General features: G+C 31.0%; 2 protein-coding genes and 52 non-coding genes across 55 annotated transcripts; 34 read left to right on the forward strand and 20 right to left on the reverse strand.

Moving 5' to 3' along the window:
* Positions 1–236: 236 nt before the first annotated feature.
* On the reverse strand, positions 237–257 carry 21ur-10658. Its single transcript, NR_053561.1, has one exon.
* Positions 258–792: 535 nt separating this feature from the next.
* On the reverse strand, positions 793–813 carry 21ur-4622. Its single transcript, NR_053562.1, has one exon.
* Positions 794–814, reverse strand: 21ur-10277. The gene has a single exon (NR_053563.1).
* On the reverse strand, positions 797–817 carry 21ur-12352. The gene has a single exon (NR_053564.1).
* A 308-nt stretch (positions 818–1,125) lies between these two features.
* 21ur-3953 lies at positions 1,126–1,146 on the reverse strand. The gene has a single exon (NR_053565.1).
* Positions 1,147–2,325: 1,179 nt separating this feature from the next.
* On the forward strand, positions 2,326–2,346 carry 21ur-12642. Its single transcript, NR_053566.1, has one exon.
* A 39-nt stretch (positions 2,347–2,385) lies between these two features.
* Positions 2,386–2,406, reverse strand: 21ur-5324. The gene has a single exon (NR_053567.1).
* Positions 2,407–2,687: 281 nt separating this feature from the next.
* On the forward strand, positions 2,688–2,708 carry 21ur-2943. Its single transcript, NR_053568.1, has one exon.
* A 114-nt stretch (positions 2,709–2,822) lies between these two features.
* On the forward strand, positions 2,823–2,843 carry 21ur-11778. The gene has a single exon (NR_053569.1).
* A 636-nt stretch (positions 2,844–3,479) lies between these two features.
* On the reverse strand, positions 3,480–3,500 carry 21ur-3719. The gene has a single exon (NR_053570.1).
* Positions 3,501–4,052: 552 nt separating this feature from the next.
* On the reverse strand, positions 4,053–4,073 carry 21ur-11743. Its single transcript, NR_053571.1, has one exon.
* A 13-nt stretch (positions 4,074–4,086) lies between these two features.
* 21ur-3428 lies at positions 4,087–4,107 on the forward strand. The gene has a single exon (NR_053572.1).
* A 243-nt stretch (positions 4,108–4,350) lies between these two features.
* Positions 4,351–4,371, reverse strand: 21ur-7067. Its single transcript, NR_053573.1, has one exon.
* Positions 4,372–5,048: 677 nt separating this feature from the next.
* On the forward strand, positions 5,049–5,069 carry 21ur-8385. The gene has a single exon (NR_053574.1).
* Positions 5,070–5,440: 371 nt separating this feature from the next.
* Positions 5,441–5,461, forward strand: 21ur-8306. Its single transcript, NR_053575.1, has one exon.
* Positions 5,462–6,127: 666 nt separating this feature from the next.
* C02B10.71 lies at positions 6,128–6,237 on the forward strand. The gene has a single exon (NR_053576.1). It is a non-coding gene; the product is annotated as an Unclassified non-coding RNA C02B10.71 (non-coding RNA).
* A 512-nt stretch (positions 6,238–6,749) lies between these two features.
* 21ur-11345 lies at positions 6,750–6,770 on the forward strand. The gene has a single exon (NR_053577.1).
* Positions 6,755–6,775, forward strand: 21ur-6891. The gene has a single exon (NR_053578.1).
* Positions 6,776–7,368: 593 nt separating this feature from the next.
* On the forward strand, positions 7,369–8,453 carry AC7.3 (Poly(3-hydroxyalkanoate) polymerase subunit PhaE). Its single transcript, NM_068323.3, has 5 exons — positions 7,369–7,397; positions 7,446–7,506; positions 7,555–7,680; positions 7,727–7,987; positions 8,172–8,453. The coding sequence occupies exons 1-5, from the start codon at positions 7,375–7,377 to the stop codon at positions 8,409–8,411; spliced, it is 711 nt and encodes a 236-aa protein (NP_500724.2). The 5' UTR covers positions 7,369–7,374; the 3' UTR covers positions 8,412–8,453.
* 21ur-6591 lies at positions 8,088–8,108 on the forward strand. Its single transcript, NR_053579.1, has one exon.
* An 11-nt stretch (positions 8,454–8,464) lies between the features above and the next one.
* Positions 8,465–17,631, reverse strand: tkr-3 (G-protein coupled receptors family 1 profile domain-containing protein). 2 transcript variants are annotated; one of them, NM_001356922.2, is made up of 8 exons: positions 17,418–17,631; positions 14,201–14,289; positions 12,966–13,068; positions 10,928–11,191; positions 10,311–10,490; positions 9,352–9,588; positions 8,847–8,927; positions 8,465–8,673 (listed from the first exon to the last, which is right to left on the reverse strand). In NM_001356922.2, the coding sequence occupies exons 1-8, from the start codon at positions 17,553–17,555 to the stop codon at positions 8,563–8,565; spliced, it is 1,203 nt and encodes a 400-aa protein (NP_001343603.1). In that variant the 5' UTR covers positions 17,556–17,631; the 3' UTR covers positions 8,465–8,562. The 2 variants fall into 2 exon arrangements, with proteins under 2 accessions (NP_001343603.1, NP_001343604.1); NM_001356921.4 differs by having other exon boundaries at positions 8,516–8,673; positions 9,352–9,543.
* 21ur-10378 lies at positions 8,492–8,512 on the forward strand. Its single transcript, NR_053580.1, has one exon.
* Positions 9,150–9,170, forward strand: 21ur-3769. Its single transcript, NR_053581.1, has one exon.
* On the forward strand, positions 9,151–9,171 carry 21ur-3367. Its single transcript, NR_053582.1, has one exon.
* On the forward strand, positions 9,154–9,174 carry 21ur-3365. Its single transcript, NR_053583.1, has one exon.
* 21ur-13117 lies at positions 10,774–10,794 on the forward strand. The gene has a single exon (NR_053584.1).
* 21ur-11568 lies at positions 11,326–11,346 on the forward strand. Its single transcript, NR_053585.1, has one exon.
* Positions 11,648–11,668, forward strand: 21ur-11818. The gene has a single exon (NR_053586.1).
* Positions 11,891–11,911, reverse strand: 21ur-7123. Its single transcript, NR_053587.1, has one exon.
* 21ur-10286 lies at positions 11,892–11,912 on the reverse strand. Its single transcript, NR_053588.1, has one exon.
* Positions 11,906–11,926, forward strand: 21ur-6061. The gene has a single exon (NR_053589.1).
* 21ur-9153 lies at positions 11,909–11,929 on the forward strand. Its single transcript, NR_053590.1, has one exon.
* On the forward strand, positions 12,582–12,602 carry 21ur-10908. Its single transcript, NR_053591.1, has one exon.
* 21ur-10559 lies at positions 13,113–13,133 on the reverse strand. Its single transcript, NR_053592.1, has one exon.
* On the reverse strand, positions 13,114–13,134 carry 21ur-13901. Its single transcript, NR_053593.1, has one exon.
* Positions 13,413–13,433, reverse strand: 21ur-15554. Its single transcript, NR_053594.1, has one exon.
* On the forward strand, positions 14,360–14,380 carry 21ur-7471. The gene has a single exon (NR_053595.1).
* 21ur-9368 lies at positions 14,793–14,813 on the forward strand. The gene has a single exon (NR_053596.1).
* Positions 14,858–14,878, forward strand: 21ur-7187. The gene has a single exon (NR_053597.1).
* 21ur-8774 lies at positions 14,859–14,879 on the forward strand. Its single transcript, NR_053598.1, has one exon.
* Positions 14,989–15,009, forward strand: 21ur-12498. The gene has a single exon (NR_053599.1).
* Positions 15,149–15,169, forward strand: 21ur-8383. Its single transcript, NR_053600.1, has one exon.
* 21ur-1084 lies at positions 15,265–15,285 on the forward strand. The gene has a single exon (NR_053601.1).
* 21ur-9238 lies at positions 16,525–16,545 on the forward strand. The gene has a single exon (NR_053602.1).
* 21ur-6196 lies at positions 16,811–16,831 on the reverse strand. The gene has a single exon (NR_053603.1).
* 21ur-6813 lies at positions 17,157–17,177 on the reverse strand. The gene has a single exon (NR_053604.1).
* On the reverse strand, positions 17,307–17,327 carry 21ur-6908. The gene has a single exon (NR_053605.1).
* Positions 17,632–18,699: 1,068 nt separating the features above from the next.
* 21ur-7803 lies at positions 18,700–18,720 on the forward strand. Its single transcript, NR_053606.1, has one exon.
* Positions 18,721–19,429: 709 nt separating this feature from the next.
* Positions 19,430–19,450, forward strand: 21ur-6716. Its single transcript, NR_053607.1, has one exon.
* Positions 19,451–20,138: 688 nt separating this feature from the next.
* Positions 20,139–20,159, reverse strand: 21ur-1688. Its single transcript, NR_053608.1, has one exon.
* Positions 20,160–21,454: 1,295 nt separating this feature from the next.
* Positions 21,455–21,475, forward strand: 21ur-2664. The gene has a single exon (NR_053609.1).
* Positions 21,456–21,476, forward strand: 21ur-4695. Its single transcript, NR_053610.1, has one exon.
* A 407-nt stretch (positions 21,477–21,883) lies between these two features.
* 21ur-1052 lies at positions 21,884–21,904 on the forward strand. The gene has a single exon (NR_053611.1).
* Positions 21,905–21,992: 88 nt separating this feature from the next.
* 21ur-11381 lies at positions 21,993–22,013 on the reverse strand. The gene has a single exon (NR_053612.1).
* Positions 22,014–22,094: the final 81 nt, after the last annotated feature.

Consider the following 22,094-nt stretch of genomic DNA (forward strand, 5'->3'; position numbering starts at 1 on the left):
TTATTGGTTTCAGTTTTTTTTGTTGATTCAGCTAGTTTTTCACTAAATTCGTGGATTATCAAGTAAGTAACAAGAATTCAGTTGGTAACAGAAACAAAAAACACACTGAAAGCAATTAAACAATAAAAATTTGTTTGCAAACAATGCAATAACGCTTCATCGTGTAAGCCGAATCAGCCGAACGGAATAATTTTCTGCGAAAAAAAGTTTTTACTGGCATCTTTTTTGAAAATTGATGAAGATTGTCTTGGAAACCACTAAACGTATTGAACGTATATGTATGTTTAAAAAATAAAGTGGAATAGTGAGATTTTTTGATTCTCAAAATCCAAACAAAAAATTTTCAATAAAAACGTTGTTTTTTTCCAGAATTTCTCCAGAAATGACAGGTGTAAAGCTTCTTCTCTCCTTATCTGTTTTTCCAAACAGGTATTTCCTTAATGCAATAGAAGCTTAGTTGCGGTTAGCTACCCCCCACCCACCAATTATGAATACACGTGGCAGGTGGTGGGCTCGATGAGCCGGTATAATGTCGCATCTTCTTGTGAAGGAGGTGGACACATGTACATATTATTTGGGAAACACGTTTAGTATTATGAAGAGCACAGAGAGAGAGTTGAATAGGACAGAAGGTGAAAGGTCTATGGAATTGATTATGAGAATGAAGAGCAACCAAGTGATGAGTAATATTTGGACATCATGATGAGAGGGAAAGGCTTTTGGGGTTTTTTAGATAAATTAACGTGGAGTTAAGGCTGGAAATACGTTTATAATTATCTGTGTCTTTGAGATAGCAACTGTTTTGAAGATCGAATGAGCAATCACAGTTTGCACAGAATTTAACATGGTAGCAAAACAGTAAAAATTCGGAAAAAAGTTGAAACTTGCATACTTTTCATATAAAATTTATTTTATTAACTTTTTCATGCCCGCAAAATTTTAAGCAAAGGAACTTAATTAATGGCCAAGTATCACAATGAAACACTTCGAAAATTATTCGTTTTTTTTTTGTGAAACGCCAAATTTTCTGAAATTCGGCACTTCCTCAAAAAGTTATGAGCATTGCTGTAGGAACCCTTACAGTGCTTACAAATAATTAGAAATAAAAAAACCCCTCTGAAATTTTTTGTAATGGTGACTATTTTATCAAAATAGGCAAAAATAGGTATTCCACTTATCGCTAACTTGAAACAGTGGATTTTAAAACGGAGTTTAATAATACATAAATAAAATTAAAATATTACTGAGATCTCCTTTCTGGCAGTAATATTGAAATTTACCTCAAAAATCTGATGTGAGTATACTTTTTTCGATGCAATATTTAGGATTTTAGCTAACAATACATTTTTTGAATGTGTTAGCTGGTGCTTGGACAAAGTTTAAATTTGAATAGTCCTGACTAGAAACTAAAACTTTTTGAGCCGATTTTTGTGAAGCATTCAGCACTTTTGCTAACTTTTCACGTTCAAGAAAGGGTTTTTTGTTTCAGCTGGCTAAACTTAACTGAAAATTCACAGCTCTGAACACCAATTGTCTTGATTTTCTCACCTCAAAAACCAAAATAAAACCTATAAAACACCTGGCACTCGAGGTATGAGAGTTATGCAATCGTTATGCTTCTCCTCTCTTCGCACTCTCAATTTCATTCGGTTTCCGGTTCACTAGACACATTTTTCTCAAGACTACCTTCCTGCCAACTAGCCTTCATTTGAATATGTATATTTCTTTGAAAGTTTGCAAAGTTTTCTCCGAATTTTAATTGTTTCATTTGTACTAGACTAGGTGGTCTTTTACGAAGAAGACACGGAAGGAAGAGATGGTCAATTTGTAAAGGAATTTGTGGGTTGGAAAATTGAGAATCCCTCTAAAATTGAAACAGACAAAAATTGAGAAAAATACAAATTTTGTAGGAAAAGAGAAATTGTCCTTGGGAATGTATACATTCTTTGGTGCCTTGTCACTTGGAATGTTCAAGGTTTTTTGGTAGAAGCATCGCGGAAAGGGGTCAGAGTCTGGAAAACAAAATTATCGAACGAGGGTTCCAATGATCGGGAAATTTATGAATTGTTATTCATGTTTTCAGTAAACGGTAAATATAGACTTTTTAAAAAGTTAAAGGGTCGGTCGGGGTGGATGAATTAAATCAGTTTAAATTTAGGTTCAAGAAGTATTTTTAAAAGTTTAATATAATATACAAAATTCGACTTATTAGACTAAAATTCTAAAAATTCGATCATAACGATTGATGGTCTTAGAAAGCTGTGTGAAAATGTTTTTTGTCTGTTTCTGCATATCCATTTAAAAACCCAATTCCACTTAAGGGGTTTTTGAATAAAATTGTTTGAATCGGAGAAAAACTTCCAAAGTTTAGTTTCCCGAGGAAAGGGTTCGAATTCTACTTCTGTAATGTCAGAAATTGAATAAAAATTTACTTTGAAGAAATTCTGAAACAGTAAACTCTAAAAAAATGTATAAACCAATATTCAATTCGATTAACTTTCAAAAATGCATTTTTAAAAGACAAGGAAATAGTTAATTCTGAAATTTTAAATTTAATCATTACTTCTATTTTAAGATTATCACGATTTTCAAAATAAAAGAAGGTTTTGAAAACTTTGTAAAACATATTTTAATTTTTTGTCGGTTTTTGCATGTTCATTTAAATTGCTAGCATTTTTCGCTATTAATGCGACCGCGATACTTCTAAAAATGAAAAGTTTAACAATTGTTTTATTAGAATTTCCCTAGTAGCGAATTTTCAAAAGTTTTACACTCCTAGTTTCAAGAAAATTATTTATTTAAAAAAATTGTTTCTGAAACAGTAAACTCAAAAACCGAACCAAGTGTTTAAACCAATTTCCAAAATCGGTAAACTTGCAAAATATTATTTCGTAAAAGACAAGGAAGTTGTTAGTGTCAAAACGTGGAACGGAGCTCTCTCATTATAATTTCCATTATTCCCTGGTGCTGACAGCCGGATGTCTCCTATGGTAACAATGGACCACACTCTCTCAATCATATACTAAAGAGAAAAGGGGGTTTCACTCATAAAAGTCATTAAAATTTGAAAAGTGAGAGGAGTAAATTGTGGGAAAGGGAATAAGGGACAGGTACCTGGTGCTCTTGAGTGCCTGGCACTATTAAATAAACTTTTGAGTTGACTGAGAGAATAAGGTAAAAGGGCAATGTACAGTACTCGCTATTACATTGTTGGTGTAGGCACAAATGTGTCTTCACAGTGAACTATGCCTTCGTCGTGCCTACAGGCTTGCCTACTTCCAAAATAACCAAGGACATTTGTCTTCATTCTAACGATTCGGCCGCTTTTTGAAATGGAAATATCACAGCCATTGGCCAAATTAAAAAAAAAATAAAGTTGAAAATATTTTTGAAATTAAATACAAATGCTCTATCTGCTGAAAAATCTGCTTTTGGAAGTTTTCTGGCAATATGAAGAGAAAGATTTCAATTAATTGAAATAAAAGAATTTCGTAAGATGAATAATATTATTACCAAAACATTTCTCTAAAACAATTTTCTGAAACAATAGAAGTTTTGTTGTATTGTAATCAGGGGTGTGCGGCGAATTTTTCGGCGAACTTAGATTACCGAGTTTATCAGTAAGTGTTCGTGTAGCTTTTCTCGAAGCAATGTATCAGTATTAAATCAAACATATTTTTATTACAAATTCATGAAATAACATTTTTAAAATTGCACACATTTTCCTTATAACTTCCGCAAAGTTCATTCACCGAATTCGCTGAATTCGCCGAACGGCGATTTCGGCAAATGAGTTTGAAGACAGTGTTAAAGAATACGAGTCACATTTTTCAAGATTTTTTTCATGAATTTCCCACAAGAAAATGTTCGCTTTAATACTGATGCATTCCTTCGAAAAAAGCAACATGAACACTTACTGATATACTCGATAATCTAAGTTCGCCGAAAAATTCGCCGCGCACCACTGAATGTAATAATATCCAAGATTAAAATTAAGTTCTAATAAAGCATTTATATTACTGTTTTTTTTCAAGAAAATACTTTTTAAAAGCCTTTTTATAAAGTCGAGTGTAGTTTCTTGATTAATAAATTTGCCAGTTATAGGAAATGTAAAACATTTAGATATGTGAGCGGAATTGTTCTTTTTTATGATTATTGCCGACAGTTTCTGTTTGAAAAATCTATATAATTCGAAGAAAATATAACGATGTTTGTCAAACAAATTATTTGTTACTTTCTGAATAATTCAGTGTTTCTCGACAGTGCCAAAAAATTATGCTCGTTGTAAATTTTAGAAGAAAAAAATATTTGGAAAACCTTTGTACTATCAATAGAATTTCAGTTATAGTCAAAACAAAACAAAATCTCTCATTAACATACATTTGAGCCTCATCTGAAATTGCAACAATGAAACAGTACATTTTTTTTAAATAAAAAATTGTGAAAATAAAAAAAAAAGTGTTTCATGAACATTTTACAGGAATTCATAGCGAAAAAAAATTTTACCATAATTTCTGAATCTGAGATTATGATTTTCAGTAATCAGGCAACTCGTTAGGATCTATTTAAACACACACACACTTATAAAAGTAGTGAATAATATGAAAATTGTGTCATTTCTCCTAACTCATCCATTTCACACCAACATTTCTAATACCTAATTTACGAGAGAATATGGCAGAAATTCGATTAACTCTCCCTCCTACTTCCAAGCATCGAAAGGATGGAAACACGAAAGATTCAATTTAAAATTGGAACATTTGTGTTGGATGCAAGGGAAAATACGAGAAAGAGCTGACCGACCGGAAGAAGTTACACTTCCGAGTGGCGTGAATGACCCAAAAGTGGTGCAAAAGGACAGTAGAAAGTTGACTGAAGTGATGGGATAAGGGGAACAAGTTCGGTGGAAAAAATTGTATACAATTCATTTTTTTCAAATTTTACGAGATTGAAAATTGAAAATTGTATTACTCTGAAATTTTGCAGTGAAAAACATTTTGTTCCTGTTTCAAAATTAAATTATTGGGCACAGTTGCAAAAAGTTGCATTCGATTTACTCTTTTATGCAATTGCTATAATTCAAGCACTTGCGCAAAAACCAAATAAATTAAATTGATTTCCAACAGTACAAAAAATGTGGTACTTGTTTAGTAGGTTGCCCCCTACCAGGACAGGCTCAGTTATCGAAAACTACAGTAATCTTATAGTACTCCTTCAGCACCTAGGCATTGCCCTTCATTACCCATCGATTCGAAAACTATTTTTCAACTACAATGATCTTACAGTTAATTTATCTCACGTATTTTTTTTAAGAACAAAGCAAAAACAGTTTAAAATATAAAACAAAAAATGTATGTTAGTTTCAAAAAAAATTGGATCTTGAACAGTTTTTCACTGTTTCACAACTTCCATTAATATTTTGTAAATTGTGTTGTGTTAGTCTAATTGGCATGTTATTTTGTTTATAAGGTGAGTAAAACATTGAATAAAAAGATAACTATCACATTCCCATACCCATATCGTTGGACCATAATTTTGTTTCTGTATCTTTCAAAGATTCTAATCTCAAAAAGAGACCTTCCAAACCATTCATGGTCCTCTCTTTTTTCGCCGACCATCTGCCATCTGCTTGTCTATGAACGGATTGCGTCATCAAACGGAAATTTGGTAAAAAATTTGGGGGAGAAATTGGGTTAATTAGAATGAAGAGGAACCGAAAAGCAAAGGATTAGAAAGATGATGATGAGGAGAAGTATATACAAAGCACTCAATTATGTTTAAGAACACGGATTTTTTGATGAGGTAAAAGAAATTGGGAATTTTTATGTTTTAAAATAGAAACCAAGATTGTAAGGAATCCATTATGCCAAACTGAACCATGAAAAAAATTAAAATTCACAAAATTTATTATAGAAGTTTAGAAACAGTGATTTTTTTTTTCGAAAAAAAAAAGAATTTTTTGAAAGCGAATAATTTTTACAAGCGCGTACATGTAATTTTGAAAAAGTTTGTTTTATTTTCTCTATCTTTTCTCTGCTCAGTGAGCACTTTGGCGACTTTCGAACAAAAAAAGTTCCAAAAAAACCCGACACACTTCGGCTTCAACTCGTCAAAACTTGACACCAACAAATGAGAGAAGTTCGTTTTTGTTGCCATTCCACGTGGTCCCCGGGGAGTCGTTGATGAGCAGGAGCAGAGCTCGATGAGCTCCAACTTTCCAATTTTTTTGCTCATTTTATGGCTTTTTAGAAACTCTAGCAATGAGTAAAGAATATGAGTAGGAACATGAGAACTAGGGACAGGATAAGATGAATTCAGTTATAATTGGTTTGTTGGAGCAACTGAAAATTTATGAAAAATTTGAAACACTGAAACCATCATTGAAAATAATTTTTAAAATTCAAAAAGCTGTAGGCAGGCATGCAAAAAATAGGGGTTGCCCCAAAACACGAATACTTTTTTTCAGGTTATGAATTTTTTAACCGAAAATATAATGAAAGAAAAAATCACGAAAAACTGATAAATTTAGCCAGAAAACGCAAAATTGTGAAGACTAGGCCACACTAATTTGCCCGGATTTCAGAAAATAATATATTCCTTATTCCATTATTTTAAAAACAAAACATTTTGACCTCTCCTTTAGGCCTTAGGCCCTATGATCAAGAATATTCAAAAATTAATATAAAATGAAAGAAATTTTTTTTCACTGTTTCAACGAATTATCTAATGTGATACTGAGCGCAGTTTAATTTGATGTTGAGATAGTAATTTTATCTTAAAATCTACGAACTCTTAAATAAAATTGTTAAACAGCGTGAGCCATTAGAACATAGAAAATTTCAAAAAAAAGGGGATCGGTTTTGACACGAACATGCTCGAAGAGCATGTCGTTCACTTGATGGATTGGCTCATTCGAAGCAAAATTTCAAGAAAAATGCGAAAAACGAAAAGAAAAAGGAAAGAGGAAGGGGACACGAGGACTTCCTTTGTCTTGACAAATTTAATTTTCACAGACTATTGAGCTCTATATCTGAGAAAATAGATATGAGTTCATGAGAGTGGGGATCGAAAAGTAATATTTACACATTGGGATTTTGAGGTGGATCATGATACTGTGCAAAAATTGAATGTAACTATAAAAGTATTCAGTTTTTTTTAGCCAACGACACTCTGAAAATGTGCATTTCATTGTTCAAAAACGCAAAGTAAATTTAAATCGGAAAACTTAAAAAAAAAACAAAAATTGTGTTGACAAAAACTGTGACAAAAATTGTTTTACGTTTGGAAGTTCAAGCCACGGGGCAAACAAAACGTGGCGAAAAAAGATAAAACAAATCCTTTTTTGTCAGTTTCAAATAATCGGCTTCTATAATGATGCGAAGCGTCAGAGATGATATGTGAGTTTATCTTCTTTTTTTTTGTCAGAATTGAGTTTAGAATTGCAGGTTTCCATTGCAAATAGTCAGCAATTTTGTTAAGGAAAGTGAGAGTTATCAAAAGTATCGCGTAAGTTTTTAGCACACTATACAATTTCAAAAAAAAATTATATTTCAGAATCAATTCAAGCCAGCATTCAAGCATTTCCTGACTTGCGTTGGGTTGAGCGAGAAGGATTGGTACGTCAACCGTCCGCTTCGATGCGAAACTCTGTTCCAGCAGCTTTCCGTTCTTTATACAATGGTATTTCTTGTTGCTTTGAAAAATATTTTGAAAATCTAAATTTCAGACTTCGCAAGAGGATTTCCTGCGTATCATTCGTCCACATTTTGAAGCTGCAATTGCAGTGGAAAATGAGACTCACGGAAAGATCAAGACATCCTTGCAATTGATCAAAAACTTCTACTCGAATGAATTCGAGGAGAAGCTCAAGGAACTGAGTGACTTGGCTCCCGAACTGGAGAAGTATCAGAAGAATCGGTCGACTGATCCTGAGCAAAATCAACAGATGGACAAAATCATGAATCGCTTCACGGAATTGCAGAGATTGGTTCGTTTCCCTATTCTATTATAAAAAATAATTCGATTTTGAAAAAATTGCTCACTGTTTCACTTTTCTCATATGTTTTGTTAAGATTAAACAAAAACAGTTCTTTCTGTTCCTTGAGTGTATTTTAAATTTGAGTTTATTGCATTTCTGATGAAAAGATTTATTGTGATTTTTAATTTTTCAGTTGAAAAGTATGATCCAAGAAGGAACTGCATCAATCCAGTCTCAACATCTCAAAGCAATGCGTTATTCGATTGAACTCTATCAAAAACAAAATGAGCAATGGAGCCGTTCGTTTGCTTCGTTTGCAAATCTCAAGCCAGATGTGACTGTTAAAGCTAAGAAGACTGAAACTCCTGTTGAAGAGAGCAAGAAGAATAAGAAGAAAATTGAAAAATTGTCGGAAGGTGATAAGGATTTGTAATTTATTGATTGAATGAATAAATATTATGTTTTGTATTGTTTCAAATTGTTTTTAAAATTGTATACCAAAAACTTGAGAAGTCGATCTGATTGATATTTAATTATTTACTCTGTTTGACACAAAATTGTAGAATCATTAAAGAAATACACGTTCAGGGAGAAAGATTATTTGTAGAAATAACTGGTGGAATATCAACAATTTGATCAATTTCCTGTTGATCTTGACAATCATTTGAAGAATTCCAACGACGCTCCGGTTTCATCTGTAAATATTTTGAAAGTTTTTCTGGAAAACTTGTAAAAACTGGAGTTGAATTTCTTTTTTCAATTTTTTACAACTATCCTGCATATTTACTGTTAATCAAGCTTTGGTTTACGGTAAAAATTGTTCATCGGAGTTTCGTAGTTATTTTTTCTAAATAAAAAAAAAACTAACCGAATCGTCCAAACTTTTCTGCCGTTGCCAAATGCATCCAATTTGGCGAAACAAACGACGATATTCCTCGTTGTATTTTGTCTGAAAAAGTTTTATTTTTATTTTTTATATTTTTACTTTTACACGGCTTTTTTTGCTACGGCCATAAAATGGTGCCTAGAATTGAGACGGGAAAAATGCAGAGAAAAGGCAGGCATCGTACGTCTGAAGCCTACCTACCAAGAAATCGCTTTAGTTTTGAATACTGTTGCAATTACTACTGTTTCGACTAGATGGTAAAGATGGCGCAAGGTTGTTCTTAAATTAATGGAGGTCCATTATACGCAAGAATGAAAATTTGATCATTAATCTAGAAAATTACCTAAATTACTTTGTGGATGTTCTAAAAATTTCAAAAAATAAATAACAGTTACTGAAAAAAAAAACTTGAAAATTTTTTGTTAAAAATTTTCCAAACACAACTAAACAGCAATATTGAAAAAATATAATTAAAATTCAAACTCACATTGTAAAGTCCATAAATAATTGGATTAAGACAAGAATTGCTCATCGCCAGCCAATGTGAAAAGAAGAACACCAAATTGATGTATTTCCATCCATTAATTTCCGGTTTCAATTCATTCAAAAGTAGATACGTCTCCAATGGAAACCAACACAATGAGAAACAGGCAACGACAATGATGAGAGTACGCATAAGCTGCGATAATTGAGTGTTTGGTGAAACCATTGATACCACTGATATCTATATTTGGGATTAAACAAAAGAACTATTAGTTTAAGGAGAACTTATCGAAGAGCACACGTGCAGAGTGAGTGAGAGTTAAAAGTGGAATAGAAGCAAATCACAGCAATCGAAAATTATTTGAGAAATTGGGTTTTGATAAAAAATGTAGGTTAAATTTACGGTGTAATGCAATAATTATAAAATTGTTTTCTGCCAACTCTTGGTGGTTTCAAATCCAAAAAAAAACTGTTTCAGAACGTTTATTTGTTGGCCAGATTTCTTTTGGCAATCATTAATCTTATATATATATATATATATATATATATATATATATATATATATATATGTACATACCATAAAAATTCATCTAAGAATTTTTTTACCACAAAAACAAAATTCCGTTCAATTTTAAAATTTTAAATTATTTGAGAAAGTATTTGCTCTTGTACATATTTTTTTCAAAATTTTCGGTGATCAATAAAAACTGTACAGTTCTTGAAGAATGATTGAAAACTAAAACAATAATCACTTTTAAAACCAACTGAATTAGTCATTAGTCATACGCTTAATTGTTTTTGAATAAAGAAAAGAAAATACTAATCAAAGTCCTGCAGGTTTTCACTTTTATTTACAAAGATCCTGAAACAGTCAAATTAAAAAAAAAAACTATTTTTGAACTCAAAATAAAAGAAAAAGAAAACCATGCAAACTAATTCCAATTCAAACCAAAAAAAACTAACCTTCTGGGTTGCCATTTTTGTTTCATCAAGTTCAACTCTTGACTGACTCAATGACCATATTTTAACAGCAATCATTGTGTACGCAGTGTCAAGAATAATCATTGGAACAAAATATTGGATTATGACAAGGTAGACATTGTATGTTTTCCACCAACCAGCATCAGGATATACTGGGAGACACTGAAAAAATAAAATTAAAATTTGGAAAAAGTAACCTGAACATATATGAAATTTGTTTGATTAGGTTACTTGTGTCCACTTAAATTAACGGAAACTTTATGAAGCGATTCATAAAAATAGAAGATGATTTTTTAACTCTTATTTCAGAAAAATACATTTTTCTATTTTTTCCTTTTCAAGTTTTCCCACGAGCTTAATTGTGATTGTTCTAATCTGAAAATTTATTTTTAAAATTTACTGTTTCGTAGAGCAAACTTTAAATTCAAAATACAGCAAATAATAATGTTTTTACTATTTTTTCAATTTTCGCGACAAATTTCAATCGGTTTAGTTAATTTTTAATTCCCACACTCCTAGATTTTAGATATTTTTTTGCTGATTTAAGTAAACGGGGACCGCAGCAGACACAAGATCAAAAAAATTATAAAAATATGTACCTGTACAATTGAAGTATTATTGTCATCTGGAAATTCGTATGTATTATGGAACAATCCATGTGGTAGAGACACAAGAACCGCCATTATCCATATCAAAAGTACACATCGTTTTGCAGATCTTGGGCTCATTTGTGAGCATTTCGAGAAGAACATTGTACGGAATTCATGAACTGCTGACGTCACAAGTGTGAAGACTGAAACTGTCAGAGCAACTGTTTCCACGTATGGAACTATCCGGCAGAGTGATCGCGGCAGGAACCATTCCTAAAATTTATGTGTGTTTGAAGAGTAATTCCGAATTTTTTAAAAGTTTTATAATGCATTTCGTTTTTTTTTTAATCAAAATTCTGAACTGTTTCATTGTGGTTTTAAACACAATGTATTCAAAAATTAGTCGGTGCTTCTTTCAACTTTTTTTTTCAAAAATTCCGTTCTTTAATTAAACATTGTCTTCTTTGTCTTTTTTTAAAGTATTTCTTTTTTTCAGTTTTTCTTTAGAAATATTAGTTTATAAATTGCAAAATTGTTATAGCAAGCAATGTGAGATATTTTCCAATAGAAATTCCGTTAAATTTATCCAGTTTTAAGTTCACCCATGTGAATTGTTAATGTTTCATTTATAAAATGTTTTTTTGTTCATAACAGTAAATACGATTTTCTTTTTCAAAGTTATTTCTGTTTCAAACAGCTGAATTATTAATTATGTGTTTTTGACTTTGTTTTTTTAATGCAATTAGGTTCCATTGCCAAATGATAGTTTTTTCAGCATTTTTCAGAATTTTCAAAGTTTTACTAGAATAAACTGACGCGAGTTTAATGTTCAATGACTATATTCAAAAGATTAAATCCAATTTATTTCAAAAATTTAATTAGTTTATGGAGATTTTTCTCCACATGACCTTTTTAGTTTTTTATAAGTTGTAAAAATTTTTACAGTTTCGTTTATCTTTGAAGAATCCATAGATTTTATTCCGGAGTTGATGAACTTATAATCGAATTACATCATTAATATTTCAGCTGTTTGAAACATACAATTTTTTTCACATCGATATTCGGAATTAGGAGTAAATTTGGAGTCATTCAAAAATATTTCTCAAATTTCGGTACTCCACCTTTAAAAGTGTTTTTTTTTTTAATTTTTTCCTGAACACTTGAGGGCCATAACTTTTTTTTGAATAATTTTCAGAGTGTCTCATTACGAAATTTGGTAGTTTTGGACCATTTTGGGTCTAAAAAAGCAAAGTCTCACACTTCGGTACTACTTTAAGTCATTTCAACACAAAATGATTATAAATTAATTTTCCCATTTCGAACGAATTCGTGTAAACTTTAACTGTATCTTATTAATTCTTAAAATTTGTAATTGTCAAAAGTTGGTCAGGTTTTATATTTCATGATTTCATTTCCGGAAATTAACAAAATAGTAACGAAAACAAGATTTTCAGCCAATAGCTATGTGTTTTCAGAAAAATGCCAAAAATGTTGTAGAAATTCACAAAAACTAAAGATGCTCTGAACAGAATAATAAAATAATCTGCGATTTTTAAAATGTTCACCCATTACTCATATCAACACTTGGTAATAAAAAAATTTTCCTTAAAAAATTTACAGTTTCAAAATGTTGTAATAGTAGGGTAACATCTTTCTATAGTAATTTAGAATATTTCGATTTTAAATTAAAAATAATTGCCAAATTATGTTTTTGTTATCTGTTACAGTTCAACAGAGCTCCCCAGAATTTTAAAATCTTTACTTGAAAAGTCGAACAACTTGTTTTTATTTTTCTCCTTCACACTAAAAAAAGATTTATCGCTCTCAATTGGGTGTTTTTCTTTCAAACTTTTCAGCGCCTTTTTTGATCAATGTTGCAAAATGTAGTAGTCCCGTTTGTTTTTCTTCTTTTTCAAACCAGTAACAATTTATAAAAATCAAACAAGACTGCCTTCGGACCGGAAACAGATTCTCTCAGTTCAAAACAAAAAACTCTAAGTTTTGTGAACCTAGAAAAACATTTTTCAAGTGTGTAAAAAAAACAAACTTGAAAAAGAGCAGCCTGAAACTTGAAGGGAATCGCAAAAATACCAGTGAAGAGGTCAGCAAATCCGAGGTTCAGAATGAAGTAGGTTGTGATGGAACGGACTCTGTAATGAAATACATCTCAACTGTGAACTTTGGAAACTTGAGTTTCTGACAAAACAATGTTAAAACACTGTGTAAGTTTCAAGTAAAAATATACGAAATAGTTGAAACAGTGAACAATTTGGCTTCCCAATTTCAATTTGCAAAAAAAAAAATATTATTATTATTTTCAGATGAACTTTGACATGAAAATAAACAAGTAATTTAATATTTTTCGAATAAAGGAAATTCTCAAAAATTTTGAACTACTTTCAAGATTTTGGAATTGTTCCAAAAATATGTTTTTTTTTCAAACAGTGATGGTAATATTGATTTGTTTTTTTATCCGGAAAACACGCTTCAATTTTTATCCAGCTTATAGTTTTTATTATAAAACAAAACCTTGTGAGAAATAAACATTAGTGAGAAACATTAAACTAAACAAAAATTATTTTTCAAAACTACAAAATTTACTGTTTCATATTCTCATTATATAAAAAAATCTATTTGAAACAGTTTGATTTTTAATTTGTACATATAGCGATCAAACTCAACTTTTTCCTATATTTTTTCTATAATCTTCAATTTTTATATATTTTAACGAACATTTTCAACCCTTGCACGTATTTCGCCTCCAAAAGTTATTCTAACAAAGCACTCTTGACATTCCAACTGATAGCTTATTCTAACAAAGATTCAACAAAACATCCTGTTTTCGTTCGCTGAAACAGAATATTCTTGCGAAAAGCTGCTAACTGTCAAGAAGCGTGAGAAACACTGGATCTAACCAGTAGGTTTTTAGTGTTTCCGGGTTCCGGAAATAACATAAAACACACAAAATTTGAGGTGTTGGATTTCATAGAGATCTTTAAGAATTATGGAAAAATGTGAGATTTGTGTAAAGTGGAGTTTATCGGAGGTCTGAAAGATCGAAATTCGCAAAATTTTTTGAGAGAAAGCGGTCACACTTGATGCATTTTTGGATTTAAAATTTAAGTGATGCTTTAAAATTGCATTAACAGAACTATATAATTTATTAGAAGTTTGACTGGAAATTATAATGCTTACTCAGGGATACCACCGGGTTACCTTACTAGTACAATATAATTTTTGTATCAAAATTTGAAAAAAAAATGTTATAGTTAGTAGACTCACCTTAATCTGAACAGTGTTATGTAGAGAACCAGAAGATTTCCAACAACTGCCATGAAGGCTATAATTGCATACAGCATGCACCATATTATCTGAAAATTTAAAATAATTTTTACTGTTTCGAAGTGAAATTTAAGAGGTTTGACATACCGATTATTCTAATCGGGGTTTGATAAACTGCAGAGTATTTTTTTATTAATAAAAATTTATCTTCAAAAGGTTTTGTCCCTGAAGAGGCTCTGCCAATATGCACAACTTTAAGGGTACATCCATTTGCAAATGCTTTCTCAAAATCGATGCAATAATGGATACTGAGAACAACTATTAATGCCATCAAATGATCAGTTGTCCTTAGAACCAATTTGTTTAGTACAGCTCTTGAATTACTTCATGCCTTCAGCAAATTCCTTTTCTTTTAAAACATTTGCAAAAATACTTTGCAAAAAGATGGTAGCTTAATTTTTATCGTTTTTTGTTTTTACTAAAACCAGAAACTTGTGAGAAATAAACATCAGTAAGGCATTATTTTTCAAAAATACAAAAATTACTGTTTCACATCCTCAATATATAAAACTACATTCAAATCAGTTTTTAATTTTTGCGAAATTAGCTGCACTGTTTCAAGCCGGTCTTAAAAGCAACACGTATACATTTCACCAGTTCAACAAAAAAATTTTCTCAGATTGTTCCCATAATTCTAAATAATAGGCAAAATTTAATTTCATATTTAAAATTTTTAACTTTTTCGGTTTCTCGTATTTTTAAAGCTCCGAATATAAATGAAATTTCAATAATTGAATTGGAAATCGGCGAAGTTTTTTAGAAGATTTCAAAATTTTTCCAGTTTCAAATATTTGTATATGACAAGTGTCGAATAAAATTTTAATTTTTAATCTTTATTCTACAGTTTATATATTTTGATAATAGTCTTTTAGAAATTTTAAAGAACATTCTCGGGTTCCAAAACGAAAATTGTCAAAAATCTTGTAAAGTGAACAAATTTTTTTTTAGAAATTAAATCAGTTTCAAGAATTTTTTTAAAGGGCGTTCATGAAATTTTAGTTCATTGGTACGCGCCAATTACATACATTGTCCTAAAAAACTAAGAAACTAGGTATTTTGATTTATGTGGAAAACCTAGGTAAATAAATGTTCTTCAACTTTTCTTCAAAAACTTCCAAAAACAATTCATTTTCATCGAATTTTCCAGGAAAGCCGCATGCTTTCAGACAAATCCCTACTAGATAATTGTCTTCAAAAAAAGCAGAAGAAATGTCTAATTACTCTTCTCACTCAATCCTTTTTATTCCTCCTTTCCCATTGAAAGTTTTCTGATCTCTGGGTGTTAATCCACAAAAAAATTGCTAAAAATTTCAACAAATTGAGATTGAAAAGCAGAGAGTCTAAAATTGGAAAGGGAGATATTAAAAGAACGAGACCTCTAATAGGACAATGGAGCATTTTTAATGAAATTTCTGTGGAATTTTAATTCGAAAATGCGTTGAACCATGATTGAGCTTTGTTCTCTTATTTATACTAACATTGTTTTAAGTTAAAAAAAAAATGGTTTTTTATATGGAACTATGTACCTTAAGAAATAGAAAATTGACTGAAAATCTATAAATTCAGAAGGAACACAATGAAATATAACTTGTAACGAGACACCGAGGCCGTGCACGACGTCACACCTTTGCAAAGTAGGGTGGCATTATTCAATGATGGAATAAATTGATCACATGTGACTAAACTAATAAACATAAAGGTTAATTTAAAGATACAAACATTGGTGCTCAAAGTGAAAATCTGTGGGATAGCGCCCGGCATTTTCCGGGTTCAGCGACAGCCCAAAAACGTAGGATGCTCCGCATGACGGTTTCGTTGAAATTATGAATTGGGAAATATTTTTCAGAAGTTCCAGACATTGTATAATTAGGCTATATGCGGAATCCCAAAAAAAGAACTCCCATTTACTAGGATATGTGCTCTTCACCAGGTCAAGTCGAAATATTAACCTCATATAATTCCTCCCATTCCTCCTAGCTTTTAGTTAATTTTTTGAGAGCTTCTTCTCATAATTCAGAATAATGATTTTTTGGAATGATTAAGAAGACCCTTGAAGACAGGGAAATGACGATGGATAAACAACTTCATCATGCAATCGGAGAAAAATTAAATAACAAGAACTCTAAAAGATATTTGTCACAGAGGCAAGCAAAAAATAAATTACAGAATATGAGGCAGCTGAGTCTTCTATTCATTGGGTTTTGTAAAAAAAATATTGTCTGTTTCAGTGATGTTGCAAAAATTAGGGATGATTCTGCATTTGTTTTGACTGCCTCTTACAGTTTGAAGAAAAATAATAACTTTTTGCGCACCGGAAAAGAACAATTTGCTCTAATGGAAAAATGAAAACTCGATGATCGTATTTTAGTTCACAAACTTATTGTTGAGCTAGTCAAATGCACTTTTACACAAAAACAAACTTGCAACCCTACGATTTTCCGGGGGGGAGGGGGTAATATTTGACAAAATAAAATTCTTTTTGAAATTAAATTTGTGAACTTTTTGTTTTAATCTAAATTAGCAGTATAAGAATAATGTATGTATATGATGTTTCACGGTTTAATCCAAGAATTGAAAACGGATAACTGTAGTTTCTCATATCATCCCACTGAAACAGTAGAAAACATTTTAATTTTTGAAAGACACTTGTGCTGCTATGCAAGCTTAGAGCTTTTTCAATTTCTCATGCGACAAGAAAATAGTTCATACTTTTGAAAAAGGAAACACAGGATGTGTCAATAAAATACTAAAAAATCAGTAGTTATCTCAAAACAGTATAGTATTTTTCCGGTCAAAAGTTATCTCAAAAAACATTTTCCTCAATAAGAATGCAACGTTTTCGCCTTCAACAACTGTTTGGTTAAATTTATTTGTACAGTGCATCTATGATATTTGCCCCTAGTATTTCTTGAGTGAACTAAAATGGAAAACTATACTTTCTTATATTAAACCGCTGAAAGAGTGGAGAATGTTTTAACTTTTGAAAGATGTGTGGTGCCACACAAGTTCAAGGAATTTAAGATTTTGGAGAGGACTTGGCTTTTTTGAAACCCTACAAAATAATGTATTATTTACTTCTTAGTTTAATTAATGAAATCCAATTTTTGAAACAGTAATTTTTTGAATCTAATTTTTTATTCTGTGTAACACAACTCACCAATTCTACAGGAGTCAGCTCATAAAAATCATCATCACCAGATAGTTCAGCTTCGCCTGCTTCTGCCAAAACTCCAGCTCCACCAATCACCGTTGTTATCGTTGATGCCAATATCGAATCGGTGGCCGAAAAGTTCATGAGAGCACACACACCGAGAGTTGAGAATGCTGTGTCCTATTTAAACTTCTTCTAGTTCTTCTTCTAGGCTACGTCTTCACCAAAAAACTGGGCGGAGCTTAGCGGAGGAAGAGAGAGAGAGAGAATGAGAGAGAAAGAGAGAGCAATTAGGAGGACAGAAACACCGAAAAAATAACAAAAAAGCAAAAAGAAAAGGAGGCGGAAAAAGCCTGTTTATAATATTTTCCTCGCGAGACTTCTACGTTTTTGCTCCTCATGAAAGAGACATGGATAATCTGATTAGAACAATAAGACGTCGGAACACTTTCTTCAAAAAAAAGAAGATTCTAAAAAGAAGGATGGGGGCGGAGTCAGAGTGAAGAATGAAAGGAAAGCTATATAACTCATAGAGACACACACACACAAATGTAAAAGAAGAGAAAAGAGAGATGAAAAATGACGAATGCCATTTCATTGGGAGGTTCCGAAATTGAATATATGGGGGCAAATCAGGATTCATTTCATTTCAGTCTATATACTGTCAATTTCTGAATCTAACTGCTACATCAAAATATTTTCAAATTTTTTTTGCAGCTGACTTTTTTTGGTTTTTTCATTTCAGCTTGTTTTGCAAAAAAACTCACATTATTACCAAGATTGTTCTACTTACTAGACCCGGTAGTTGTCGGTCCAGATGAAATTTCTATTGTAGGGATTTGCGCCATCTTGCCTTCGAAACTTTCTCTTAAGCAAAGTTTTGTAGCATATTTAAAAAAAAACTAGCAATTTTGGCAGCTGACAGTTGACGGTTCAGTAAGATTTTATCGTTTGGCAATAACATGTTCAGTTGCCGCACATCCCTGATAGGCACGCAGGAAGGCTGCCTACCTATTTTACAATTCCAGTCAGATTTAATGCTAAAATTTAAGCTTCTGTCATTATTGACGTCTCCCGCGGTAGGCCCGACGTAGGCGTAGATCGCCTTCTGGCCTGATGGGCAGGTAAAATATATTTTTTTAATTCAATAGACGATGTAAATCAAAAATATAATTAGTGATAATTTTCCCTTTAAGGCTGGATAATTTATTTTTCAAAAAAATAATTGTTGAAAAAAATTTACTGTTGCAGAATTATCTCAAATTTGTTTCAATTCAGGAAAAAACATTGCAGTTCTTTTTCTGTCTTTAACCGTAAAAAATTTGTTCCCAGAAGGTTAATTATTTTTTAAAAGTTAAAGTAGAATTATGATTTCAAATTGAAAATGTTGCCAAAAACAAAGCGTTTGACAATAAAAATGGTTACAAAAAATAATCGACGAGTTAAACATTTGGAGTTTAGCTGTTTTTCAAAAAGTTGACACGAAGTGACACTCTAGTTGTTTTTTTTAAAATTTTATTTATTAATAGTGACTCAAAAACATCTTACTTCGATTTCAAATTGTTTGAATTTCTTCTAAATTTTTAAGTTGTAAAAATTTGAAAATTTTTTAATATTCAACTACATTAGCAAAACATTAAAATCGTCTTTTCATTACAATTAGAAATATCTGTGTTTTCTTGATTTTGCTTTAAAAATTCAAATGTGACGTAAAATATTTTGCTTTAAAAAGTTCCCAAACCAATCGTGATTTTTTTCGGCTTACAATTTTTCCCCTTTACGTCAAGCAACTTTCTCAAGTAGCAAAACTTGTTTGAGTGATAGGTTTCTCAAATCGTACAATAATTATAGACATGAATATTAGAAAATAGTTATAGTTGCACTTCAAATATTCATAATTATCACTGCTAACGAACTAGGCTTGCAAATTCTGTTTATCTTGAAAAAAACTGGAACTCGGTAAAATATTTCACTGTTTCAGGTAGTTCTTATTATTTGTACATTAGTGATAATGTCAGTAATTTCCAGTACCATATGACTACGAACCCTCTTCAGCATTACTATCACATCTGTACCAATTTTGATGTTTGTTGTATGTATTTGTGGCACGCTGGAGAGACGCCAGTTGCTGGTGAATTATGCGAAAATAAGTGGTTCATAGCCGTCTTCTTTCTATAAGATTTTTTAAACGGCTTAACAATTTGAATATATAATCAATGAAATAGTACTAAATACCAAACAGAGTTAACTTTCAGAACACCTTAAAGAGAGCAAAAATGAAATAGCAAAAAGCATCGTTACTGCGACACAAATTAATAAATTTAAGTTTTCTATTGTTTCTTTTCTGTTTCTTTTTCTTTTTCTGTTTTCTGTTTCTTTTTCTGTTTCTATTGTTTCTTGTTTCTTTTTGTGAAACCGAATTTTTTTCAAGGTTCTCAGAATTTTCAAGTTGTCTAGCAGTGATAATTATGAATGCTTGGAGTGAAACAACAGCTAGTTTCTGATATTCATGTCTATAATTATTGTACGCTATGAGAGAAACCTATCATTTTAACAGAATTTTATATTTGAGAAATTTGCTTGACGTAAAGAGAAGTACTTAAGTTGAAGGTTTTTTTTTGATAGAGCAAATGAGAAAATTGTAAGCTGAAAACAACATGTTTTGGTTTGGGAACTTAAAAAAAAAGTCTAATAATTAATTATTTCATTTAATACAAATTTTATGAACCTACTGCAAAATAAATTTGATCAAAATTACCTTTCAACTAGTAAAGTTTAAAAACTCGATGAAACATTTGAAGAAATATCTAAATGCGGCTAAACTACACTTTCACACTGCTCACAAATCAAATTGTTTCGTTTCGAATATGTCAGGTGTGAAAAGCGAAATTATGATATCTTGTCCCTTGAGCCGGTAATCTAATATACGGGTGCAAAGCCTACGACTGAAACAAAAATAAAACTTTGAAGAAATGTGAAAAATCGAGCATTTTTATATGAAGATAGGTGAACCAGCATCTTTTCCAACAGCTACGTATTATAATTGTGATAAGCTGAAATTAATTAAAGAAAAAATGTTCACAATTGAAAAAGTTTAGAAGTTTCTTGATGAGCTTTCATGAAATTAATTTTTAAAAACATTGGAAGGATCATTAATCAGGCGTTTCAACTATTCAAAAAGTATGTGAAACAGACTTTTTTTACAAAAAAATTGTGAGAGTTCAGATATTTTACGAAAAAAATTTAGATGATTTTGAACTATCTTGGCTGTTTTGAAATTAAAATATATTTTTTCTTCTTTAAAAAAAATTTCCATAATATCCATTTTAAACCAGCTATTTTCTACACTTTTTAGTTTTCATATTACCTTCCCAGTGATTCCATGAAAGTTTCTAGATTTTTGAACTTTTTTCGTGCAAGTTGAAATTTTTCTTATTGAATAATTCATCCCAGTCCCATTGCGGAGTCCACTTGCAAAGGGAAGTACAAAATGAGTTCTAAAACATTTTTTTCGATTAGAAGCTTTTTCTATTGAATCTCGGCTCGATTAACTTAATTTTCTGCACGTTTTTCTTCCTTTTAAGATTGCGGAATGTTTCCAAAACATAATTTGTTTTTTTTTAACGGGCATCATCTTCAGTTCCCAAGGGAAACCGAAATAAGAATGGAAAAATGATTGAAAAAAAATTGGAAAGTGGAAGAAAAACGTGGGGGTTATATTTGAAGAAATAGGGGATTGGGAGGAGGAGGATGAGCGGCTCAAATTTCAACAAAATTTCCATTTTATGAGGAAATTACTGTGGATTATTGCAACGACCAATTTTCAGAGTATGAATTTGAACCAATTTTCTCCTTGCAAGTTAGTTTCTCATTGGTAGTGAATAAACGAGATTTATAGGAAATTATAGCAACTTTGGTGTGTGCCTTGAAACGGAAAGTATGGCAGTTTTAAAAATTTATTATGGAAAATTTCATTTAATTTTCAAACCTTTTTTCAATGTTTCAAGTTTTTCATTAAAGATGTTCTGTTATTTCGACTATCATTAGCAAGTATTCTGACATTCGGATTGATTATATGATTGTTTTGAATGAAAAAAACTGGGTTGTCATTAAGAACAGAAAGGCTAATTTTTTTTTAACTCCTACCTAACTCCAAATTTACTAATGTTAAAGTCAAAATCAAGTTACAGAGATGACATATTATGTAATTTTAGTCAGACAATTGTAAAGCTGTACTATTAAATTGATAAATATATTTTTACACGAGTTATAGCCATTCTCCGCTAACGTAATATCTAATAATAAGTTCTAGCAAGGCACACACGCCTGAGAAAATGCTTATCATGATAAAATCGAGATTTCCTGAACATAAAATAAGCAAAAAATAATTGTTAACCTAAAGTTATTAGAGAAAACATAAAAAATTGCTGTTTCACGACATATTTTTCAGTTTCGAATTTTTTTTCGTTCGTTGAATTTAACTTCGATCAGGGGATGTAACATTTGTTCACATTTTGTTTTTTTTATTTTTAGGTCGGAAATAAGCAATACCTTGAATTGCTTTAAAACAATTGCCAGAGATATTTTCAAGACTTTATTAAATTAGTTATTTTGGTGTCTCCTGAGTTTATAGGAGTAATGAAACAATATTTGCTACTTTAAGAAAACATTGTAAATTCGGAT

This window comes from Caenorhabditis elegans, chromosome IV, assembly GCF_000002985.6.
Source record: "Caenorhabditis elegans chromosome IV".
In the NCBI taxonomy this organism is placed as follows: domain Eukaryota; kingdom Metazoa; phylum Nematoda; class Chromadorea; order Rhabditida; family Rhabditidae; genus Caenorhabditis; species Caenorhabditis elegans.

What these genes read in the sequence shown, in the direction of transcription:
- tkr-3 (NM_001356922.2), bottom strand. Translation starts at nt 17,555, where the DNA reads ATGAACTTTTCGGCCACCGATTCGATATTGGCATCAACGATAACAACG. An exon ending in TTCAGGCTGCTCTTTTTCAA is followed by an intron (nt 11,192 to 12,965) that starts GTTTGTTTTTTT and finishes CATAAATTTTAG; the next exon opens with GAATGGTTCCTGCCGCGATC. An exon ending in TTATTTATGGACTTTACAAT is followed by an intron (nt 8,928 to 9,351) that starts GTGAGTTTGAAT and finishes AAACTTTTTCAG; the next exon opens with ACAAAATACAACGAGGAATA.
- AC7.3 (NM_068323.3), top strand. Translation starts at nt 7,375, where the DNA reads ATGCGAAGCGTCAGAGATGATAT. An exon ending in TTTCCGTTCTTTATACAATG is followed by an intron (nt 7,681 to 7,726) that starts GTATTTCTTGTT and finishes TCTAAATTTCAG; the next exon opens with ACTTCGCAAGAGGATTTCCT. An exon ending in TCACGGAATTGCAGAGATTG is followed by an intron (nt 7,988 to 8,171) that starts GTTCGTTTCCCT and finishes TTAATTTTTCAG; the next exon opens with TTGAAAAGTATGATCCAAGA.